At 39.6% G+C, this 23,501-nt stretch overlaps 1 protein-coding gene across 1 annotated transcript in view; it reads right to left on the bottom strand.

The window, feature by feature from the left end:
* Positions 1–22,925, bottom strand: part of ING3 (inhibitor of growth family member 3) — a 29,493-nt gene extending 6,568 nt beyond the window's left edge. The window contains exons 1-9 of the mRNA XM_066362557.1: positions 22,809–22,925; positions 22,493–22,564; positions 18,843–18,943; positions 17,331–17,396; positions 6,834–6,930; positions 4,962–5,033; positions 3,520–3,639; positions 2,702–2,859; positions 1,961–2,154 (exon numbers count right to left, since the gene is read on the bottom strand). Of these exons, the coding sequence (XP_066218654.1) occupies positions 1,961–2,154; positions 2,702–2,859; positions 3,520–3,639; positions 4,962–5,033; positions 6,834–6,930; positions 17,331–17,396; positions 18,843–18,943; positions 22,493–22,564; positions 22,809–22,836 (908 nt within the window). The 5' untranslated portion in view covers positions 22,837–22,925. The remainder of the gene's footprint in view (positions 1–1,960; positions 2,155–2,701; positions 2,860–3,519; positions 3,640–4,961; positions 5,034–6,833; positions 6,931–17,330; positions 17,397–18,842; positions 18,944–22,492; positions 22,565–22,808) is intronic.
* Between the last annotated feature and the right edge of the window lie 576 nt (positions 22,926–23,501).

The following is a 23,501-nucleotide window of genomic DNA, read 5'->3' as shown; positions in this document are numbered from 1 at the left end:
GCAAACTCTTCACCCGAATCTAAAATACAAATATGTATACAGAAGCATATGGGGAAAATGATCATGACCATCAGCAGATGTGTGACTTACCTGTGCAGGACAGGAATCCAAGAGTTTTAAAATTTAGAAGTATTTTACCATTATCTTGATGCTAATTAAGTTTTAAAAATATAGAAATTTATCACCAGCAGTTATAGTACATTTGGGTCAATAAGATGAATTAATTTTTAAAATACTCAGCACTTTATGGTAATTCTACATTGATCATTCTTTTAGGGATTTACTCACAAAAACAGAATACATTAAAAATATTATAATATAAATATTAGATAACTATTTCTTTTGGCCTAGCAGTTGAACTTCCATTATGCACGAACACCTAGCATATACAGGTAGCATACAGACATTGTCAAATACCATTAAGTTATCATATTTAAAGTTCATATAATCATCCTCAAGTATCATATACAAAATCTAGGGATATTTTCATAATTTCAAGTTTGGGGACATAAGACCAAGAATTAAAACACTGTGTTCTTTTTTATTCTTATTTTTTTGTGACAGAGACAGAGAGAGAGAGAGAGAGAGAGACAGATAGGGACAGACAGGAAGGGGAGAGATGAGAAGCATCAATTCTTCGTTGCAGCTCCTTAGTCTTCTTAGTTATTTACTGATTGCTTTCTCATATGTGCCCTGGCTGGTTGGCTTAGCAGTAGAGTTTTGGCCTGGCATGTGGAAGTCCCAGGTTCGATTCCTGGCCAGGGCACACAGGAGAAGCGCCCACCTGCTTCTCCACCCCTCCCCCTCTCCTTTCTCTCTGTCTCTCTCTTCCCCTCCCACAGCCAAGGTTCCATTGGAGCAAAGTTGGCCCAGGCACTGAGGATGGCTCCATGGCCTCCACCTCAGGTGCTAAAATAGCTCCAACTGCAACAGAGCAATGCCCCAGATGGGCAGAGCATTGCCCCCTGGTGGGCATGCCGGGTGGGTCCGGGTCGGGCACATGCTGGAGTCTGTCTCTGCCTCCCTGATTCTCACTTAAGAATCATACCAAAAAAAAAAAGTTTTCATATTTAAAGTTCATATAATCATCCTCAGAATATCATATACAAAACCCAGGGATATTTTCATAATTTCAAGTTTGGGGACACAAGACCAAAAATTAAGACACTGTGTTCTTTTTTATTTTATTTTTTTAGTGACAAAGACAGGGGGGAGGGACACATAGGAACAGACAGATAGGAAGGGAGAGAGATGAGAAGCATCAATTCTTTGTTGCGGCTCCTTAGTCTCCTTACTTGTTTACTGATTGCTTTCTCATATGTGTCTTGACTGGGGGGCTACAGCAGAGTGAGTGACCGTTTGCTCAAGCCAGCAACCTTTGGGTTCAAGCCAGCGACCATGAGGTCATATCTATGATCCCACACTGAACCCAGCGATCCTGTGCTCAAGCTGGTGAGCCCACCCTCAAGCCAGATGAGCCCAAGCTAAAGCCGGTGACCTCGAGGTTTCAAATCTGGGTCCTCTGTGTCCTAGTCTGACTCTCTATCCACTGTGCTACCACCTGCTCAGGCAAGACACTGTGTTCTTAATCAAAATGAAGTATCTTATTTAAAAACAAAAAACTCCCAGGATAAATTTGTATTTTATGTATTAAATAACCTAAAACCCATGACAAAATAAGAAGTTATAAAGGAAGGAAGTTTCATAAAACTGTTCATCTTAATGAACAAAAGAAAGTAAACATAAGTCATTCTTTAACAAACCCAATGAAAAACTCGTAACACTTTTTAAAGACTTTACCCCATCAAAGTATGGCAGTGTGAATGACAAGGTCACGTCTCTCCAAGGTTCAGCCGATCCCTTATATTCTGCCTCGGTTTCCACATGAAGGCCCAGCAGATGCCACCCGACTGCACACCCGGGAGGTAACGTACGGGGCTCCTGTGACGCTAAGACTTACTTGCTCTTTCTCCCGCTGCGCGAGTCCGCTGCTGAGGAACTCGCGTTCTGCGTTAACGTCGTCATGAGTGCCGAGGATGAAGAATAGCTTGCCGCTTCCCTGGGCATCGAAAATTCTTTTCCCAGCTGAAAGTCATTATTTTTAAATGCTTCATAGCTGGCTTTTAAACTTGACGTCCTTCGCCCCTCTTTCATCTTGAATAGACATTTGTTGACAGTGTTAATATACATAAACATGTAGATTTTCTTTTTTTAGTGCTACTAGTTACTGCAATATACTGGTTTAAACCAATTCTACTTTATTCTGTTTAAATCATTATCTCTATCATTTAAGCTATTTTATGTAAAGAATTTAAAATCAGCTTTTACACAGTTATGAAGTAACTATGGTAACTTAATTTGAATAGAGACAAACTGTAGAGAAGTGAGTCGCCTCAAGGCAACCCACGTTCTCAGAAAGCCTGGAACTGGAAGAGCGACCAAGGTACTGTGGGTTCCAGTCAAGAACACGGACATCCTGAGCAATTATGAAGACGCCACATGAAATTGTATGAATCTATTTTTTTTAACTTTTCATTATCAACCAAGTAATTTCTGCAAATTCATTTTATTAAATGTCAGATTTAAAAATGAAACTATGCAATTAAGGAAACTCCTTTTGTTCACACCCGGTTGTTTCTATTGGAGTTTGCCAGAAATTCAGACAAAACAGCGCGCCCTGCTTCCCGGCCTTTGCCTCTACCTGTGCGGTGGCTTGGACGGCCTGAGCGGCGGCCATGGTGATGGCCCCGGCACCGGTCCCTGAGGACAGCGAGCCGATGTTATAGGACGCCAGAGGCTGGGAGGAGTTCACATTGTAAGCATTGTTGGAAGAGGCTGTAGAATTATTGTTTCGACAACCTATGTAGAATTAAAGAAGAAATAAAGTGGTCAGAGAGAACACGTTAGTGCACTTAAAATACATTATTTCTCATCACAGACATAATCATTAGTTTAAAAATTTTAAATCATATTTTTCCTTTTTCTTCTTTCTCATAGGTGGACTTTAACCAGGTAGAGAATTTGTATGCTTCATTAATCCTGAACTCCCCCTTATTTTAACATGAACAAACCAAAGCAACCAATCCTATTTAAGAAATGAGCTTACCGCCCTGGCCGGTTGGCTCAACGGTAGAGCGTCAGCCTGGCGTGCGGGGGACCCAGGTTCGATTCCCGGCCAGGGCACATAGGAGAAGCGCCCATTTGCTTCTCCACCCCCCCCCCCTCCTTACTCTCTGTCTCTCTCTTCCCCTCCCGCAGCCAAGGCTCCATTGGAGCAAAGATGGCCCAGACGCTGGGGATGGCTCCTTGGCCTCTGCCCCAGGCACTAGAGTGGCTCTGGTCGCGACAGAGCGACGCCCCGGAGAGGAAGAGCATCGCCCCCTGGTGGGCAGAGCGTCGCCCCTGGTGGGCGTGCTGGGTGGATCCCGGTCGGGCGCATGCGGGAGTCTGTCTGACTGTCTCTCCCGTTTCCAGCTTCAGAAAAATACAAAAAAAAAAAAAAAAAAGAAATGAGCTTACCTAGTGTATTTTCCTTAGAGGCATCTGATGTTAGGGTAGATAGAAGCGCTTCAGATTTAAACTTCTTTTCAGGAATATGATCTGTGGTCGTATGGTGAGACGTTGGATTATATTTCCTTTCTGCATGTAAATAAAGAATCCATGTTTTTAAACTTTAAAGAACTATAGACAAGGTATAATACTTCCATCTGAGTTCCTAATGAAATACAGAACGTTATATTTTCTTAGAACACAGGACAAAGAGAACTCTCTGTGTTGCATGTTTTATCAAGACTGCTCATTTAAAAAAACTTCAGTAGCTAAGTATGAAGATATCCCATGATGCATGATTGTACATGTAGTATGAGGAAAACTCTGTTTTAAAAACATAATCTATAATTTAGATATTTAGATAAGTTTTTATTTTATTTTTTTAATTGATTTTAGAGAAAGAGGAAGGTAGGAGAGAGAAACATTGATTTGTTGCTCCATTTATTCATGCGTTTGTTGATTATATCTTGTGTGTGCCCTGACCAGAGATTGAACTGGCCACTTCGGTGTATCGGGACAATGCTCTAACCAACTAAGCTACTTGGCAAGGCCTAGATAAGTTTTCAATCAACCTTTCTATTGTGTCAAATTGATCTGTCAAAAAATGCACAGATAAACTAATTTAGTCAAATGACTAACCATTTGTTTAGCCACTAAGTGAAACTTTTATTATATGCCAAACAGCAGGCCCAGCACTGGAGGAGCAAGAATGAAAAGGACAGACTGACTAGGCGGTGGTGCAGTGGACAGAGCATCAGACTGGGACGCGGAGGACCCAGGTTTGAGACCCCAAGGTCGTCAGCTTGAGCGTGGGCTCATCTGGTTTGAGCAAGGTTCACCAGCTTGAGCCCAAGGTCGCTGGCTTGAGCAAGGGGTCACTCAGTCTGCTGTAGCCCCACGGTCAAGGCACATATGAGAAAGCAATCAATGAACAACTAAGGTGCCGCAACAAAGAGTTGATGCTTCTCTATCTCTCTCCTTTCCTGTATGCCTGTCCCTAACTGTTCCTCTCTCTGTCTCTCTCCCTGTCACACACACACACACACAAAAAGGAATGAAAAGAACAGAGTCTGCCATCAAGTCGTTTATTTCCTGGCTCAGCTGTAACGCTCCGCAGAGAGACTCAGGTATCTGTATGTGGAAAGTACATGCTACTATTAGTACCAGACATTCTTCCCATATGGGTTCCTGGGAAAAACAGATTCCCTGTTCCCAAGTCAAAAATGCTTTTGCCAAGTGCAGAAGAGAAGTCGGCCAACAACTGCAAAGAAAAGTACACATCTAACAAAATAAAAGGAAGGAAAAGATACTTATTTCTCAATCAGCTGTGTAGATCTAATAAAAGAGAATATACAGGTAATATGTGTTTTTAAATTTTATTTAAAATTTTATTTGCACTAAACCAAACTTACTTTCCACTGGAGTATGTGAATGAGCGTGGTGATTGTTCACTGGCTGTGAAGGAGTATCCAATTCCAAAGATCCTAAAAAAAAAGAGGCACAGACATTCACTGCCATTACCTGTCACCAAAGAACTTCTCATGTCAATCAACTACAGGTACTGTGTACCCTTACCCAGCAGAGGACTAGCTCACTTTGATGCATTTCCCTGTATCATTTTAATCAGACATATTAGGGCACCACTGCCCATTCCACCCTGAGCCAATTTCATACATTCTGTAGACAGTAAGTAATGCATGTCTCAATATTCACCTGAAGAACAAAATAGGGTAAGGCATGTTAATGTCTAACAAGGGAATTCACGATAGTAGGTAGCACATAAGAGGATAAATGGGTATTATAACTCCAGTATTGGTAAGAGTTAAAAAAGTCAACCTAGTTTTACTGAGTTGAAGACTCTTCTATGGAAGATCCTGAAGTATTTGGCAATGGGACATTACTATATGAAAGAAAATTCTTTGATCATTAAAAAGACATAAAATAGTAAAAACTTCCTAAAAGAAGGTGGGGTTTTGCTTGTGGAAAGTGAAGCACAGACTCTTTAGCACCAAGCTTCAAAATATTGTACTTCTAAAGAAATATTCTGGGTTTGTTTTGATGCCCTGAGATTTAAACTGTGGCAGGGCAGAGGGTGGAGGAGTTTTTATATCTTGGTCTGGTTTAAATGTCTGCGTCCTTATGAGGCTGGTTCATGCACCTTCCTGTAGTACTGAATAGACAGGAATTACTGTTACTACAACTATTAGCAGCATTTCAAAAAAAAAAAATCAATGCAGCTACAGGATATTTTATTTTGTTTCAAAATACTTAACTATCCTCAGGGTTCCTCCAGAATAAAAGTATCACAAATAAATTGGACCATTGCAAGTGATGGATCTACTTTTGAATATAAAATACAACTAACTATAATGAATTCATGTCTGGCTGTTCTCTCGCTGACTTTTAGAGAGTATATAAACAGGTAAATAACCTAACACTGTAAGGAAACCTTTTATCTGTGTGTTGAAATATGTTTGTTCTCTTTTTTGAAATGAACCAAAAAAAAATGATATTTAAATCCCTTAACTAAATTCTACTAGAAGTCAGCCATAATACAGCTAGTGAATACTTTTATTCACTAGCATTTAGCTAGAGCCTACTCTGGATTGAGCATCTAACTGTAGCTTTCATGGTCATTATCTATATAGGTCGGAAGAAATGCTAAATTAGTTAAAGAAACAAAGCTCATGTCTCCATTTTAGGGACCTCCTTAGTTAAACCCAGGGAGTGATAAGGGTAAACCACAGCAAGAGATCTAGGCGGGCCTTGCTTAGGAATATTAAAATGGTTTCTTGCTGATACGAGAAAGTTCAGGAAGACTTATTTGAGAAAAGAGAGACAGTATTATGGAAACCAATCAAATCTTTCTAGTAATGCAATTGAGGAAAAAGATTTAAGAGAGTTCTTAAAAACAAATAATAACCTTCCTCAAAACTTACAGTTTATACAAAACGTAAACAGGCAGGGCAAAGTCAGTACTCTTACTGACAGATGGCTGACTTGTTTCTAGATGGTTTTCGTTAAATCTTTGCTCTTCCCACTCACCTGACTAGCATATGTACATATTTAAAAATGGAATGATATTTAATATGTTATTTTCAGTGAGTGAATGAACATCCTGTGTTATCTCTGTCAGTTTCCCAACTGCCCAGGTCCAAGCTCTCCGACCCAGCTGCCTCCATCCGCCAAAGCGCTGGAGCTGAGAAGTCAGGTGGGTCAAGTGTCCTCAAGTGATTTGCACACATACTGTCTGAAATCGATGGAACACTGTGCATTCTACTTACGCCTCTCTAGTATTTCTGTAATCCCCGCGTTATCAGCTTCCAGCTCCATTTTAAACTTAGCCAGCTCCTGGTCCAGCTTTCTCAGGTGTCGGTCTACCTGTTTCAAAGAAGATCAACGATAACCAACAAAATCTGGGGCACCATTAATGTGTTCATTTAATGAGGAAAGCTCCATCTTTGTTTCTATTCGTGAATCTGTTTCGTATCCTTGAGCAGATCAATTAATTTAAACCTCAGGTTTTTTAATCTGTAAAATGAGGATGCTGGCTAAATAATCTCCAAAGGCCCCTTTAATAAAGTTTAAGTTTTAAGAAAACAGAATCACAACTTGTTAGTCCTAGTATGACCTGGAATAGTTCTGGCCCAACTCGTCCTGCTTATGACAAGGCCATGCACATTGCCATACCATAATCAGTTACTCAGAGTGAGTAATGAAAGATCCTCAGTCCACAAACAAAGAAGCCACTATATTCTACACATACAACTCTCTACGGCGCGAAAGTGGACCATTATGTTTATGAACGTTTATGTAAAGGGTTGAATGAAACAAAAGGGGTTTTTAGCCAGAAAACTCCATTCCCCAAAGAGCTTGGTTAAAATGGTTTTATTGTAAAACTACTGCCCTTATAAAGGGAGCGAGTTTTATTTTCTCATTCACCTACAGGTCTTTTGGCAGATTTCAGAAATCTATTGAAATAACACCTCAAATTAGCAACAAGTCTTAATTTATATATTTTTAAGCTTAATATTAAATAACTTTTCAAATTTACTACTTTGAAGTGAAACAAAGTCATGAAATCTTTGAGAAACATTCATGTTCCTTCAGCATCTTTTTTTCAAACTCTAATTTCCCACAGGATCACTGTTATAATTAAGAATAACTTTCTTAAAAATATCAAAGTGTCTATGAATATAATACAAGAGCAAAAGTTTAAGAATTTCAATTAAATAATGTTTATACAAAATAAGGGGGAAAGGGATAAAAGTAGCAAAAGATAATTTGTGTCTAACCCCTCTAATCTTCCGAGATAGTTACTGTTTTCCATCACATAAGAAGAAACCAACGCGCACAGGGGCTAAGTAAGCAACCTGCCCAAAGTCAGTAACTAATGCATTACAGAAATGACATTTCACTCTGATCTGTTTATAATAAATTGTGCTTCACCATTTATACCTAACGTCGCCCTTGGAACTTGTACACATAAAAGCCAATTTTTTTTTTTAACTCAGAGTAATTCAAGTTAAAAAAAGTAAGAATATTTTCTTATTATTTGTATTTTGTATATTAACAGCAACCGCTGGGGTGTTGGGTTTGTGATTTCTCAATAATTTAAAGCCCAATTTTCCCTCCATCTCACACACAGTTATTTTTCAGAGCTTAGGAGAAGCTATAATTACAATATTTAAAATCCTACAGGGTCATGGACACTTGCTCCTATTCAAAGAACCTGCAGGTAACTGAGCATCCTTAAAAGCAACTCCCTTCCAAAAAGAAAGTGTGAACACTGACCTCAGTTATTCAAGAACATATTTTATATTGTCAAAATCAAATCTCATGGGAAATCAGAAAAAATACTCATGTTTAAATTTCAAGACACCTTAATGCAATGAAAATACTCCACCGCCTTCCTTACCTACAATTATGCTACTAATATATATTGAGTTATTATTATGCTTGGTGCAGGGTTACTCGAAGGACACATGATGACAGAATCCCTGTCTTCAGAGTAATTAGAATTTAGCTAACAAATCAAGATTTATGTAAGATTTTTAATATAAAAGTTTTAAGTATATTTATATCCTAGATATAACAAACAACAGTTGGAAAAGGGTCAGAAGTACCACTTAAAGAATGATATCCACATTTTCACGTGTAACTGGTGGACTCAAATTAAACGGAACACATTTGGCTTTCTAAGTTTCTACATGACTTATAGCTCCTAATACAGTCAAATTCTAACATTTAGATGTCTAGCTTACCCTTTCAGAATGAGCCCTCAGTCTAGATGGTGCTAAGTTGAAATCTAGGCAGTAAGAGATAAATTTCTATCCACGAAACGATCAGGTTATAGCGGATAAGGAGAGGAAGGAAAAGGAGCCGTGATGGCAAATCGTTTCTCCGATTAAGTCATGAAAGCGATTCTTTCCATCTCTGAACTCTATTTGAACTAGATGAAAATTTGATCCACCTTTAGGCTGAATCAAGTACTTGAGGCGTTAGCACATAAACTACATCTAATCATCTTCCTAAAAGACGGTAAGGACAGGAGACAGATCAAAAGGTCAAACTTACATATTTCCTTAATTAGAGGATTAGATGAAGAACTCTCCAAATTTACATGTAAAATGTGGGCCTGAAATATAATCATCTCTCAGGAATAGGCCAGGATATAAAAAAAGAAGCCAGTTAGAGGGTACTGGACACTGTAACAGACTGCTAAAATCATGTGAGCATTAGCTGAAAGCTCAAATTTTATCAGAGTATCCATAAATTAACTTTACTAGGCATTGTAATCTCATGCAGCCTTATGACACTGACATCTGGTGAGGAACACCGATAAGTATATAATGATTGTGAGTTATTGGGATTCTAGAAAAAAATTATTATACTAGCGATAGATATTTTTGTTGGTAAAATTTCACTAAAATGCTACTGAAATAAATTTTTAGTTTGTTCTATTGAACCCAAATTCCACAAAGTTCTACATTTGTTGATATTTACAGTCTGGTTTCTTTTATTAATATATGAGTCCACCTGCACAGTTCAGGTCATAGGAATAAAAAGTTTAGAACTGATTTAAAAACTAAACAAAATGTCTCAATAAAAAATCACTGAGGGCAAAATCAAACACAATTATATACTCAACTGTTATATCTTAAAATCTGTCAAAATAATATTTATACATGCTTACTTAACTCTTTGAGTAGTGAGGTGTTTTTTTTTTTCATTCTTGCTGACCCCCGGGAGTGAGGTGTTTTTTTTTTTTTTTTTCAAAAAATGAAATTAGCGACAGTTTTATTAATTTAAAATCATGTTTGTTTGATAACCAATTTATGGAAACAAGAAGAACATACATTTGTTTTTATGTTGCCTTACACATTTTTAAAATAAAAATTTTTGTACAATCATCCTCTAGAATGAGGCACGAGGACGTACATGAACATTCATAAGGGTTAAAGTAACCATAAAAAATGTTTAAGCAAAGGCATATAGCATCTCTTCTAAGGTGTACTTCACTCCTGTCTTTAGAATCCTGCATTGGCCTCCCATCGCTTTTAAAGATTTTGAAATTTATTGATTGATTTTAGAGAGGAGAGAGAGAAGGGGGAGCAGGAAGCATCAAGTTGTAGTTGCTTCCTATAGGTGCCTTAACCGGGCAAGCCCAGGGTTCCGAACTGGCGACCTCAGCCTTCCAGGTCAAGGCTTTGTCCACTGCGCCACCACAGGACAGGCCCGTTGCTTTTAGAATAAAACTCGCACTCTCCACTGACGTGCAGACCCTGCACATGCTGGCCCTTCCCACCCCCTCGCACCCCACTCCTCCTTCCTCACTCTACTTCAACCACAGTGGCCCTTTCCCTGGCTCAATCACTCAAGCCTTTCCCCCCTTCTGACTTTGCACTTGGTACATCATCTGCCTGAAATGTTCTTCCTTAAGCTTTTCATGGGCCATTCCTTTCTCATTTTCTAAGCAGCCCTCCACCGTTATCTCCTGAGAGATGACATTCATCCTGACTACACTCTCCACAGCCTCTCCCAGTTACTCATTCTTTCCCCTCTCTCCACATGTTTATATCCTTCATGGCACTTGGCAAAATCTAAAATAATCTTTATTTACAAGTTTGCTTACATTCATTGCTTTTCTGTGTCATTACCGCCCACCTAGCACCAGTAACTGCTCCGAGCTGGAGCTCTGAACGCAAGCTACTCTCGGCCCTCTACAGCTGAACCGTGGAAGCACCACTGGCTACTGCACGAGTGATCTATGGGTAAGAAGTACTGCAGTTTCACACTGCCACTGTGTCCCAGCTACTCACTTCTCATGTATATAGCATTCGAAGCTCTCAAATGTTAAATGTTACTGGAATTTAATTTCACTTTAATATCTATAAAAACATTCACTTGTTTACTGTTGATATTTTGGGGAGTACAATTAATTTGAGATGGTAAATCCATTGAGTGACCTCCCAACTAAACAAGTCAACAATTCCCTGATGTTTGATTACAATTACCTGCAAGGCTAATACAGTACATTTCTTGGCCTCAAGCATAAAGTGTACAAATACCGCAAGCCACCCTGGGAACATGGTGAGGAGGAGGTGTGATTGGTGTGCACATTTTAATAATTATTTATTTGTGACAAGTAATGCTGGTTTTCATTTATGAAAGTAATACCAAATTTTTAAGTAAGTTTATCTCTTAAATAAATACTAACTTGCAGATGCTGTGGAAATACTATAAAACCCTTAAAGGATTAATATGCATTAATCATGGAATGCATATGATTAAGGTTTGGAAAATACTGGATTAGATCCTCAAAAACACTGCTTTTGTCCTTTTGTGTATCATCCAACTAAACTATTGCACCAGGCTCTGAAGGTACAGAATGATCAAGAACCTCAGAGGCCCTGGTTGCAGCTAATGTTTTTTATTATATGAAAATAATAAAATAAGAGTTTATTGGGAATGAAACTAAATGTCCAATATCTATGTTATTAGACTTACTTTGTACAGTAAAGTCTAATAACATTTAATAAATGTTTTGTGCCTGACCAGGCGGTGGCGCAGTAGATAGAGCGTCGGACTGGGATGTGGAGGACCCAGGTTTGAGACCCTGAGGTAGCCAGCCTGAGCGCAGGCTCATCAGCTTGAGTGTGGGGTAAATGGCTTTAGCGTGGGGTCATAGACATGACCCCAAGGTCGCTGGCTTGAGCAAGGGGTCACTCACTCTGCTGTAGCCAGCCCAGATCAAGGCACATATGAGAAAGCAATCAATAAACAACTAAGGAGCTGCAACGAAGAATTGATGCTTCTCATCTCTCTCCCTTCCTATCTGTCCCTCTATCTCTCTCTGTGCCTCTGTCTCACACACACACACACACACAAATCCAAGGAATTGAAAAGAGCAAAAAATTTAGATACAATGCATAATTATTTATTGGAAGATATTTTTTACTTTAAACACCAAAATATATATATCGCAGTAAGTTTTAATATTTTTTAAAAAGCCCCTTCTGCCAAAGGCACATCTATAAATCTGTTTTAGAAGAAATTTCAAAATGAGCTTATATGATCAGAGAAGGAAATCTGTTCCAATTGATGAAGCTAATAAAATTGATAGGAATTTAAAAAGAGGGATACCAAAAAAGGTTTGGGCAAAGACCTGGATCATAAGATTGTATGGTCTCCAAAATGACTCCATAAAGGAAACCAAATTTATCTGAACTATTTTATTTTCGCTTTTTCTGTTTTAAAGTCATACTGTGAAAAGAAGTGGCTATTTGCACTGCAGTATAGTAAGCGAAGCTCAGCATATAAAATGTAACTGTATTACCTTTTGAGAAACTGTTACCAACTAAAATATATCTGACACGAACAATGGCACCATTAAACTCTATCTATCCTTAAGACTCATGTCTCAGAGTCATGTTACTGTTCTTTTTCCTCCATCAACTTATTCAGGGGATTTTGTTCAACAAATAAACTGCTCACAAAAGTTAGGAGATATTTCAAAATGAATATGAAGCAATAAAATATTCTCTAATTTTTGTGAGCAGTTATTTATTGAGGAATACCTATGCTAGACCCTGAGACACACACACACACAGCATAGTTTTAGCAGGAAAAAGACAAACATACCAGCAAAAGGTAAATAAAAAATTACATGATTTTGTAGCCCCATGTTCATTGCAGCACTGTTCACAGTGGCCAAGACATGGAAACAACCAAAAAGCCCTTCAATAGAAGACTGGATAAAGAAGATGTGGCACATATACACTATGGAATACTACTCAGCCATAAGAAATGATGACATCAGATCATTTACAGCAAAATGGTGGGATCTTGATAACATTATAAGGAGTGAAATAAGTAAATCAGAAAAAAACAAGAACTACATGATTCCATACATTGGTGGAACATAAAAATGAGACTAAGAGACATGGACAAGTGTGTGGTGGTTACCAGGGGTGGGGGGAGGGAGGACAGGGGGAGAGTTAGGGGGAGGGGGAGGGGCACAGAGAACTAGATAGAGGGTGGCGAAGGACAATCTGACTTTGGGCGAGGGGTATGCAACATAATTTAATGACAAGGTAACCTAGACATGTTTTCTTTGAATATATGTACCCTGATTTATTAATGTCATCCCATTACCATTAATAAAAATTTATTTAAAAAAAAAAAAAATTACATGATTTGAGTAATAATAAATTCACATAATTAACAGTGATTGCGAGGCAGGCATGATTATGTCGAGGGGCAGGGCAACGCACAAACTGCTAATTACCTACTCAATATGCATTCTCGCCTTTCTCCTTGCTGACAGAACCCCACACACCTGGGCTGGCAGTGTGCCACGTTAAACATGGTTCACCACCCCAGCCCCCCTGCAGCTGGAAGTCAGTAGGAAGTAGACTTCCACAAAGGCTCTTTAAAGAAGCTGACTGACTACGATATGCCCTTTCCAGTAATCCCGCCCTGCAATTCTTCCAATTGTCCAGAAGGGGGACCAGATGGGAAGCAGCCTGGGATGCTGAGGTCGGAGTTGCCACCCAAGCCCTGGCCTGTCTCCTCCAACAGCTATTTTACAAGAGAGGAAAATAAATCTCTTGTTTAATCACTCTTGCGTGGCTTTTCTGTTGTAAGTTGTCAAGTCTCTTCTAGATATAAATGACACAAATATCAAGGTTACTGAGATGACTTTAATAAAGAAGCAATGCCTGTGCAGGATTCTGGGAGATGGATGACGTTTACCAAGCAAAGATGGAAAGGAAAGGCATCCTAGTCCATTTTTCCTTTTCAAAGTACTTGAACTGTGGCAGGCTGGGTGGAGAGGAAGGGATAGAGAGCTACACAGCTAGAAGGTAGGATGAACAAGACCTGGTGATGCTCAATGCGGAAGTGAGGGCAAGGAGGAGTATAGGACAACATCCATATTCCAATGCGAAGGCCAGGAGGTCAGTGATTCTCCTGAGAGTATGAAAGAAAATGTGGTGGTGGGGGGGCACAGAGAGGGAGTGAGAAAGAAAAAGGAAAGGCTAAGAGGGTTTTTAAAATTGATTTGAGAGAGAGAGGAAGGGAGACAGATAGGAACATTGATCTGTTCCTGTATGTGCCCTGACTAGAGATCAAATCACCAACCTCTGCGCTTTGGGATGACGCTCTAACCAACTGAGCCACTCAGCCAGGGTAGGAGTTAAGTTTTAATATACTGAGTTCCAGGGCCTGGGAACTCTCAGATAAGATGAACAGACTCGAAGAGAAGTCTGAGCTTGAGTGATGTATAATTGTCAAAACTAAGAGAACACATGGAAAAGTAATGGAGGAATATTTGTCAAGTTGGGTGGTGGGTATGGGGACAAAGGAGGCCAAACTGGCCCTTGATAAAACAAGTCTTCACCATGTGGCTTTTGGTCTTCCTGGTCTTGGGTAGGAGATGGGAAGAGAGTTACCTCTATATAACAGAGTAAGGAAAAATGTAGGTCAAGGACCGAACTCTGAAAAACAGCAACCATTATGAACGATATCCGAGAAGGAAGAAAAAGGACATAAAGGTGAGAGGGTAATACTGATCCTTAAGTCTCAAAGAAAAATGGATTTTTATATTACTAATATGATGGTCAATTGAAATAGCAATGGAGGATTAAAAAAGGAAGGGAAAGAGAGAATGGGAAAAAAATAAAAAGGGAGCAAAGGAAGGAGGAGGAAAGGGAAGGAGAGGAGGGAGGAAAAGAACAAAGACGAAGACAGCGCCAGGAATACTGGGGAGTCGGAATGAGAGGCTCAGCTCAGCAGAGCGAGAAGACGGGGATGGCGAGGAAGCAGAGAGCGGAGTCACAGCAGGGAGATCGGTGAGGATTTAAAGCAGGAGTGCGCATCCACTATCTGCCACACTACGAGCATTACATATACATGTGATAAATACTCCTGTGGGCACAAATTAATACTAAGAAGACTGAGGTCCCAGGACTAAACAACTTTTCCAAAGTCCTGCTATAAGTGAAACAGCCGAACTCATGCCTATATGCATCTGTTATGGATACTTGCCTCTCATTACATTTTACTAAATTTATTACGTCACCATTTATTATTACCCTACTCTCTAGTCTCAGTAATCTATCCCCCCTCAAAGAATTTAGTTTTAATTTTCATTCTTTGTTTACCTATTATTTCAGAGTAAAATATTTTCCCCTCAGAACAATAACAAATGCAGACCCCTGAGCCTCTGAATAAATTCTTTTCAAAACTCATCTCATACTCTCCAAGAAATCAACAATAACTCCCTGTGACTTAGTTCAGTCTTTTACCAGATACTCCTTTTTTTTTTTTTTTGTATTTTTCTGAAGCTAGAAACCGGGAGAGACAGTCAGACAGACTCCCGCATGCGCCCGACTGGGATCCACCCGGCACGCCCACCAGGGGGCGACGCTCTGCCCACCAGGGGGCGATGCTCTGCCCCTCCAGGGCGTCGCTCTGCCGCGACCAGAGCCACTCTAGCGCCTGGGGCAGAGGCCAAGGAGCCATCCCCAGCGCCCGGGCCATCTTTGCTCCAATGGAGCCTCAGCTGCGGGAGGGGAAGAGAGAGACAGAAAGGAAGGAGAAGGGGAGGGGTGGAGAAGCAAATGGGCGCTTCTCCTGTGTGCCCTGGCCGGGAATCGAACCCGGGACTTCTACACGCCAGGCTGACGCTCTACCACTGAGCCAACCGGCCAGGGCCCCAGATACTCCTTAATACTCAATGGCATTAATCTTTATTTCTTACATGGTTCTATTCAGGCTCTTCACTTCACTCTGTGAACATGTCTTCTCAACCAGTTTACCTTGAGGACAGAAGCCATTTCTACTTTACTCCTCCATTATACCCGGGTAAGCTCCACTATACTAAGCACAGAGTGGATGAACACTGTGGTCCATAAGCAACAGATGGATACATACACAAACACACACACATTTGAAAAGCATATATTTGTGTCCTACATTTTTTTGTAAATGTATGAGTTATTTTTAATAAGGGTATAAAAAGAAGCAAAATTATTAAAGTATAAACAAAACAGAGTAGAAGCAAAGAGCTATATGATTTAAAGAGCAGGTAGTTTCTAAATAAAGATTGACACATACAGTGTTTAAATATGAGGATGTTACTAAGACAACTAGTCTTTGGTTCAAATAAAAATGTGTTTTTCTATGTTTACAAACATAAATCAAGACCAAAACAACTAAGAACTTTCTTTCATTCCACAGTAAATCAAGCTATGGTCCCCTCAACCTTTCTTTAGGTAGTATCTTTTATGAAATTGTTTTCAAAATAACTAAAAACAAACAAGCCTAGGTTATTATAGATATAAAATATTTCCACTTAGGAAAAAAAGTGACCATTTCTATGGCTTTAAATGACAAACGTTTTCTAGTTTAATAGAAGTATTTACAATGTACACCACATGTGGGATGCATTTTTCTTGTATCTTGCTCACCAATGGTATTTATATTTACATGCATTCGTTCAGTGATAAGATTGTGTCCAGACAAGACTACAAGATATAAAACTTGTATGCTCAAGTTCACCAAATGTGTACATGTTTTCAGCTTCAACTTACTCTGCGGCAAAACCAGAAATGAGTATTAATTACCTAAAGTGTTTATTGTAGGAGAAGATGCTTTAGATAAAAAAGAGCATAATATTTATTCCTGTTGGAGAAATAATGCATATACTCATCTTCTTAGTGATTTCAATTTTTTACAAGCACTGCTGCAAAAAAAACCCTTTTCTTCAAGTTTATTTAGTCTACTGTTTCCCATTTCCACCATCTAAGCTGTCTGTGTACTATCTACTGACATCACTGAATAGACAGCTGAGTTCGATCTATTCACACTGATTCAAACGATTCTCCTCTTCATTTAATCAGACTACCAAGAACTTTTGTCAACACAATAACCTTAAGTGTATTTTACCAGAGAAACAATCTCAATAGAATTTATTAAGAAAGTAAACACACTACCTTAGGAAGATAAGGATTACTAAAATAAACTAAACACATCTTATTTCTAAAAAAAAAAAAAATTTAAGTCTATCGTCATATACAATTTAAAAGCAATGTAGATTTGGCTAAAATGTAAAGATCTTTACTGTTAACTAACACTGTGGACACTCCAAGGACCTTTTTCCAGAAAAAAAACAAATAGACACTGAACTCTCTGTTCTTCCAATGACAAGCCGATAAAATTTAGAAGAACCACAATTCAAGCATTGCTGGCGTAGCATGCACAATGATTTTACTTACCAAATCATAGATCTGGTTTGCCAACTGTACCTTCTCATCTGCATCTTCCAAAGCCTTATAGTAATCCTAAGTAGAAACATGTTCATTTCAAGAATAAATTAATAATCTTAAAATGTGTGTATCTAAGACAAATAACCGCATTTTCATTATCATACCTTATTATCACTGTCAGTCATCCTAAATTAGCAATAAAAACCTAGTTAAGAAAAGGTAGAGATGAGGTGGGATCAGAAATTATGCACAATGGCCAAAAAAGAAAGAAAGATGTTCAAAATTCCTAGAAAATATATAAATAAAAATAAATACTATTTCAAGTCTAGCCTCTATGATAACAAAAGTTATATAAACTAATAATGAATAGATCTTTTCCTTAAAAAAATTGTTTTAAGATTTATCTAATTTGTAAAGAACATTTAAGTTCCCCATGTTTAAAACTATTTTTAAATAAGAGTACAACCACTAAAAAAGCTCTGACCTGCCTATCCCTATTTTCCAATTGCTCTATAACTCTCATTTTAAGTGATAATTCAACCTACACTTTGCATTTCTCCTCAGTATAAAGCAAATTATTGTTCAAAAAAAGAAGGATTCTATGAATTTCCATGGAGTACCAAACTTTTCAGAGTATATCCAACCTGCATTACACCAAATACTTGACAGGTTAAAGTGATGGTGAATGACTTCAGGATCTATATAATGTGGTGTCTATATTCAAGCACAACTAAGCTGCAAGGTGGGCTCTAAGCCAGGGCCAATTCTGTCATAAAATCGAAAATTTTTTTCCCCTGACAGAAATAATATTCCCCCAATTGGTAAAATAAATGACACGACTACTCCAAATTTGTAGTTTTCAAATTTATTAGTTGATCCTTGAATAATTCTATGAAGGTTGGGGTTGGGGGAGCCATTATTACTCAGATATATTAAAAGATCTATATTCAATGTCATAGAGCTAAATGGCAGTCATGAACAAAGCCAGGTGTCTTAAGCCATTCTTCCAATGTATCTAAGATAGACTAGATCATACCTTTAAAGCAAACCTTTGAGGGAGAGTTGATGTCCACTCTAATCTAAAAGAGAGCTATAAGTACTATACAACTAATTAAGACTCAAAGAAGTCTTTATTTTAGGCTTAATTCATGTATAAATTTAGTTTTAAATGAAAAGACTTTTTAAGGATCCTTTCAACTCTTAAGATTCTGGAACTTAGGTTCCTAGTGATAAAAAAGATATGCTTCAGGGTCTGCCAATTAAAAATGTACTTTGTAATGGTTCTGTGCCTCTCTAATAAAGTCACTTATTACTGCACAATTTTTAAATTACCAAAATGCTTCAATGATTAAAAATTCTTACACCTAAAGCTCTGAAACACTGATAACAAATTATTTAAAATCTAAGGAGCCACTGGTAACTTTCCCTCATTTTGACAGCCAGAAAACTATTTAATTTTAAAATATCGTTCTCAGAGGATCCCAGTTGTAACTGACATATCACCCAGAGTGTTAAACATACTTTTTTGATGGATGCCATTTGTTCTTCTCTCCACTCTGGTTTATTTTTCTTTGCATTCATAAAGAATTCACTGACTCTTTGTTCTAGTTGATCCATTGCATCTATGACATAATAAAAACATTTCATGTTTAGACGACTAAAGTCATACACTTTGTACATGCTTTGACCTGGGGAAAGAAATAGGTATCTGCCAGCATCCTCTCACCTGGTCACTAACTTTAATACTTTAATTCTGTACACATGTAATGCCTTAATTACCTTAGTAAAAAAGAAAGTTACAATATCCTTACTGACAAGTTATTTTTGTTATTTCAATACTTTTTCCAGTAGTCAGAGTAGTTGACAACACAGATAGCTCTATAATGTACAGTAGTTTCTGAACAGCCTTGGGGGCAAAAGCTAATGGTATCAAATCAGCCAAATGTGCTGAAATATGATTTACTCTAAGCACCACTAGATGACTGACTGTCACATTTCTTTTAATAAGAAAAAGTGATGAGCGCTAGCTGGATAGCTCTGTTGGTTGGAACATTGTCGCGATATACAAAGGTTGTGGGTTTGATCCCCAGTCAGGGCACATACAGGAACAGATTGAAGTTTCTGTCTCTCTCCTTCCCTCTCTCTAAAATTAATTTTAAAAAATTTTGAAAAAGTGATGAAAAGATTGTCCCTCTTGCTATATGGCCTTAAACACACAATCATCTCATCTTATATCACTATTAAAAGCAGTAACTATAATCATTTATTCATTTAATACACTGTATTATTTATTCTAGATAAATTTCTTCCTAAAAGTGTGCCAAGAATAGTCATTTCATGCCATGACTGCTAAAAAAGAAAAAATAAATAAAAGGGATTTTGTTACCATGTAAATTGAGGAAAACCTTTTTACTTTATCCCTTTTTTGTAGATTTTTTCAGTGAACAGAGATTCTGAGAAGTCTTATGGTTAATTTTTCAAAGGAATTTTTCTTTAAATAAACATTTACAAATTTATTTGCTAAACAGGTCTGTCTCTTTTGTTAACCCATACCTATTAACTTTAGAAAATTCTGTTATAAAAAATACAAGTTTAAAAACCCTAATTTATATAATCTAAGTCCAAATTACAAGAGAATTTAAAATTTGTAATCATTTTAAAAAGCATAAAATAAATTTCTCCTTATTTAATGCCTACTTGTGTCAGGTACTATATGTTCTAATTTATCTGTATTTTCTTAATCTTCAAGATGATTCTGATTTTACAGATGATGAAAACCAATCAGAAGTGGTAATGAGGCCCTGGCCGGTTGGCTCAGTGGTAGAGCGTCGGCCTGGTGTGCGGGGGACCCGGTTTCGATTCCCGGCCAGAGCACATAGGAGAAGCGCCCATTTGCTTCTCCACCGCCCCCCCCCTCCTTCCTCTCTGTCTCTCTCTTCCCCTCCCGCAGCCAAGGCTCCATTGGAGCAAAGATGGCCCGGGCGCTGGGGATGGCTCCTTGGCCTCTGCCCCAGGCGCTAGAGTGGCTCTGGTCGCGGCAGAGCGACACCCCGGAGGGGCAGAGCATCGCCCCTGGTGGGCGTGCCGGGTGGATCCCAGTCGGGCGCATGCGGGAGTCTGTCTGACTGTCTCTCCCCGTTTCCAGCTTCAGAAAAAAAAAAATACAAAAAAAACAAAGAAGTGGTAATGAAGTCAAGGTCAATGAGTAAGTCAGTCAAGCCTTCAAATGAAGACAAACTTGACATCAAAAACCTGTGCTCAAACCTATAAATAACACAATTACTTTAGCAAATCCTTAGCATTTCAACCATATTAAAGTTAAAATGGACTTTGTGAACAAGCTGGACAAACACACAATTCAGACTTTCACAACACAACACATTAAATAAAGGAAGGTGGCTTGTATAGCACATCACCTTGTATTATGTGCCACACAAAACTGAGAACAGGCTGAAAAAGTGTATTTCTGAACAATGGTAGGGGTGTGGTGGTGATGGGGCAGAGGCAAGGGGGCGGGGGGAAGAACGGGTTCTCAGCTACCTCAAGACTCCCACACTCTGGAGTGTTTGGTTCTCTGATCTCTTTCCATGGTCTCCTTTCCTCCTATCACACCCCAAATCCCAGAACTTCCTCCACCCCTAATTTTCTAAGAATACCTGGCAGCAGGAGAAACACTGTAGGTAGAACCTACCCACAGATGGAGTAAATGCGATCAAGAAACATATCTTATGCAGATTATACCCCATGAAAACCAGCCATTAATATCATTTAAGTAATTTAATAAAAGAGTATCTACAGCTAGACCAGGTGGTGGCATAATAGATGGAGCATCAACCTGGGACACTGAAGACCCAGGTTGAAACCCCAAGATCACCGGCTTGAACGCAGGCTCATCTGGCTTGAGCACGGGGTCACCAGCTTGAGTATGGGATCATAGACACGACCCTATGGTCACTGGCTTGAGCCCAAAGGTCACTGATTTGAGCCCAAGGTCACTGGCTTAAGCAAGGGGTCCCTGGCTCAGCTGGAGAGCCCCCCCTTAAGGCACGTATGAGAAGTAAGCAATGAACAAGAGTGCAGCACCTACGATTTGATGCTTCACATCTCTCTCCCTTCCTGTTTGTCTGTCTTTGTTGTCTGTCTTTCGCTAAAAAAAAGAAAAAAAAAAAAAAAAGAAGTACCTACATTTCTCTTAAGAAAGGGAGTGACACATGGCCAATCAGTACACTTGATTATACTCTTTCATTATGTAGTATATAATTTATTTCATTCTTAATTTTTATTCTAGTACCTATGCCACACAGTAAACAGCTATATTATAAACATTTCACAAAGAGGGAAGGTTTGTGGGGTTCTTTCAAAACATGCTGAACATATATTTGGTACTCATCACTGTTTTCTGTTTTAGGTGTAATTTTGCTCTAAGTATTTTACCTTCTTATCTGTAGAGGCTCCGATTCTCTACCTTCTCTGTCATAAACGCTTTTAAGAAACTTCACAGAAAAAAAAAAAAATGATCATATAAACCAAATACTGCTCAATGGAAGAGCAAGGTTAATTTTGGGGAAAATCAACAAAATTACCAAGCTGTCACGGACAGAAGAAGAGCCAAAACTTTTATTACAGCATACAAGAAAGTTTACGGTAAAATCTATTCCCCTCACTCATTTTGACTAACAAAATACCCTGCTGTTGACAGCTGAGATGTACTCTATACTGTGTAATTTTTGAAATTTGACATTCCAAGGGTCTCTTAAAAACTCGTGCGTGCAATGTGTTTTCTACTCTTGAAAAATGTTGACTAGGATGAAGTTTAACAAAAGTAAAAATGCTAAAATCTACGTTCACTGCATAAAGGCTCAAAGTCAAAATTTCAACATTTATGCCGACGTTCATTAAAACATACATCTACATTTTAATGAAGGTATAGGAACTTTTATTGCACAGTCCCAAATTCGAGAAACGAACACACACGTGCTCTAATGTCTCCTTCCCCTTGTCAAAGCCAGGAGAGAGGTAGCAAGATTTGGTACTGGGAGTTCTTTTTTGACAATTCCTGTGTACTAGTCAGTGAGCCGGAGAAGAATCAAATGGCAGAGGCGCTGGAGTCGATGGCCAGTGAGTCTGGCACTGAACGTGCACAGCAAACAAGGGCAAACGCGCCGACTTACTCTGCACCTGCAGGTCCATCTCGCGCATCTCGGTGAAGCGGTCTCGCAGGTCCATAGGCAGCTGCTCAATCACTGTCAAACGGAGAGTCCGTCAGCGGGGTGGGGCCAACAGCGAAAGTACGCGCCGACGTCACTGCGTGCGTGCGTGCGTCGGGGGGTGGAGGGAGCCGGCAGCCCAGAACGAGGCTGCCAGTTACCGTGAGAAAGAAACATCCCCCGCCTCCCCCTCCCTCCCGCCATCCCGCTCGCCCGTCCACTCGCGCTCCCGTCCGCCCGCGGGTCCCACAGACCGCCCCGGCCAGCGCCGCCCACTCACTTTCCAGATAGTCCTCTAGGTACAACATCGCGGCCTTTAGCGCTTGGGGGACGAGGGGGTCCAGGGGTTTATTTGTGTCACTCGCTGTCGCCGGAGTTTTGTCCCTTCCAATATGGCGCCTCCGCTAGCAGCGCCCGCTCGGCTTCGGCGGAAAAAAAAAAAAGAAAAGAAAAAAAAAAAAAAACCACTTTGGCGCCTGACGGCGCTTGCCTCACTGCCGGCCAGAGCTGCTATTGGCTGGCTGGGGCGGTGACGTAGGCCGCCCGAAGCCCTTCCGCGCGCCTTTGTGGGAAGTGTAGTTTCACCGCCTTCGCAGCAGGCGTGGACGTGCGGACAGTTTTCACTTGGAAACTACAAGTACCAGGCGCCGCGGCGAAGGCTGCGCCACAGAGTCTGAAATGCGGTGCCTCTGTTTATTTGTTGGGGTTTTTTTACAGGGGACGACGGGAGTTGTATGCGCCTGTAGAAAGCGAGTAGGAACAACTTTTCACCTGTTCTCTCTGCTGTGATTACAAGCTCCGCGTTAGTGAGTCATGGGTTTCAACTAGTGCTGGAGAAAGGGCGAAGGTTCTGACGCTGGAATACCCAGCAAAGTTCGGGCAGTTTGAACTCTTTCAAAAGAACTCGCTGCTGGAATTGATCTTTGGTATCCATTCCTAAAAATGTAAATGGGACGTCTGATTGGCTTACCTG

Source organism: Saccopteryx leptura, chromosome 2 (assembly GCF_036850995.1).
Source record: "Saccopteryx leptura isolate mSacLep1 chromosome 2, mSacLep1_pri_phased_curated, whole genome shotgun sequence".
NCBI classification, from domain to species: domain Eukaryota; kingdom Metazoa; phylum Chordata; class Mammalia; order Chiroptera; family Emballonuridae; genus Saccopteryx; species Saccopteryx leptura.
This window is presented reverse-complemented; position numbering and strand designations above follow the sequence as displayed.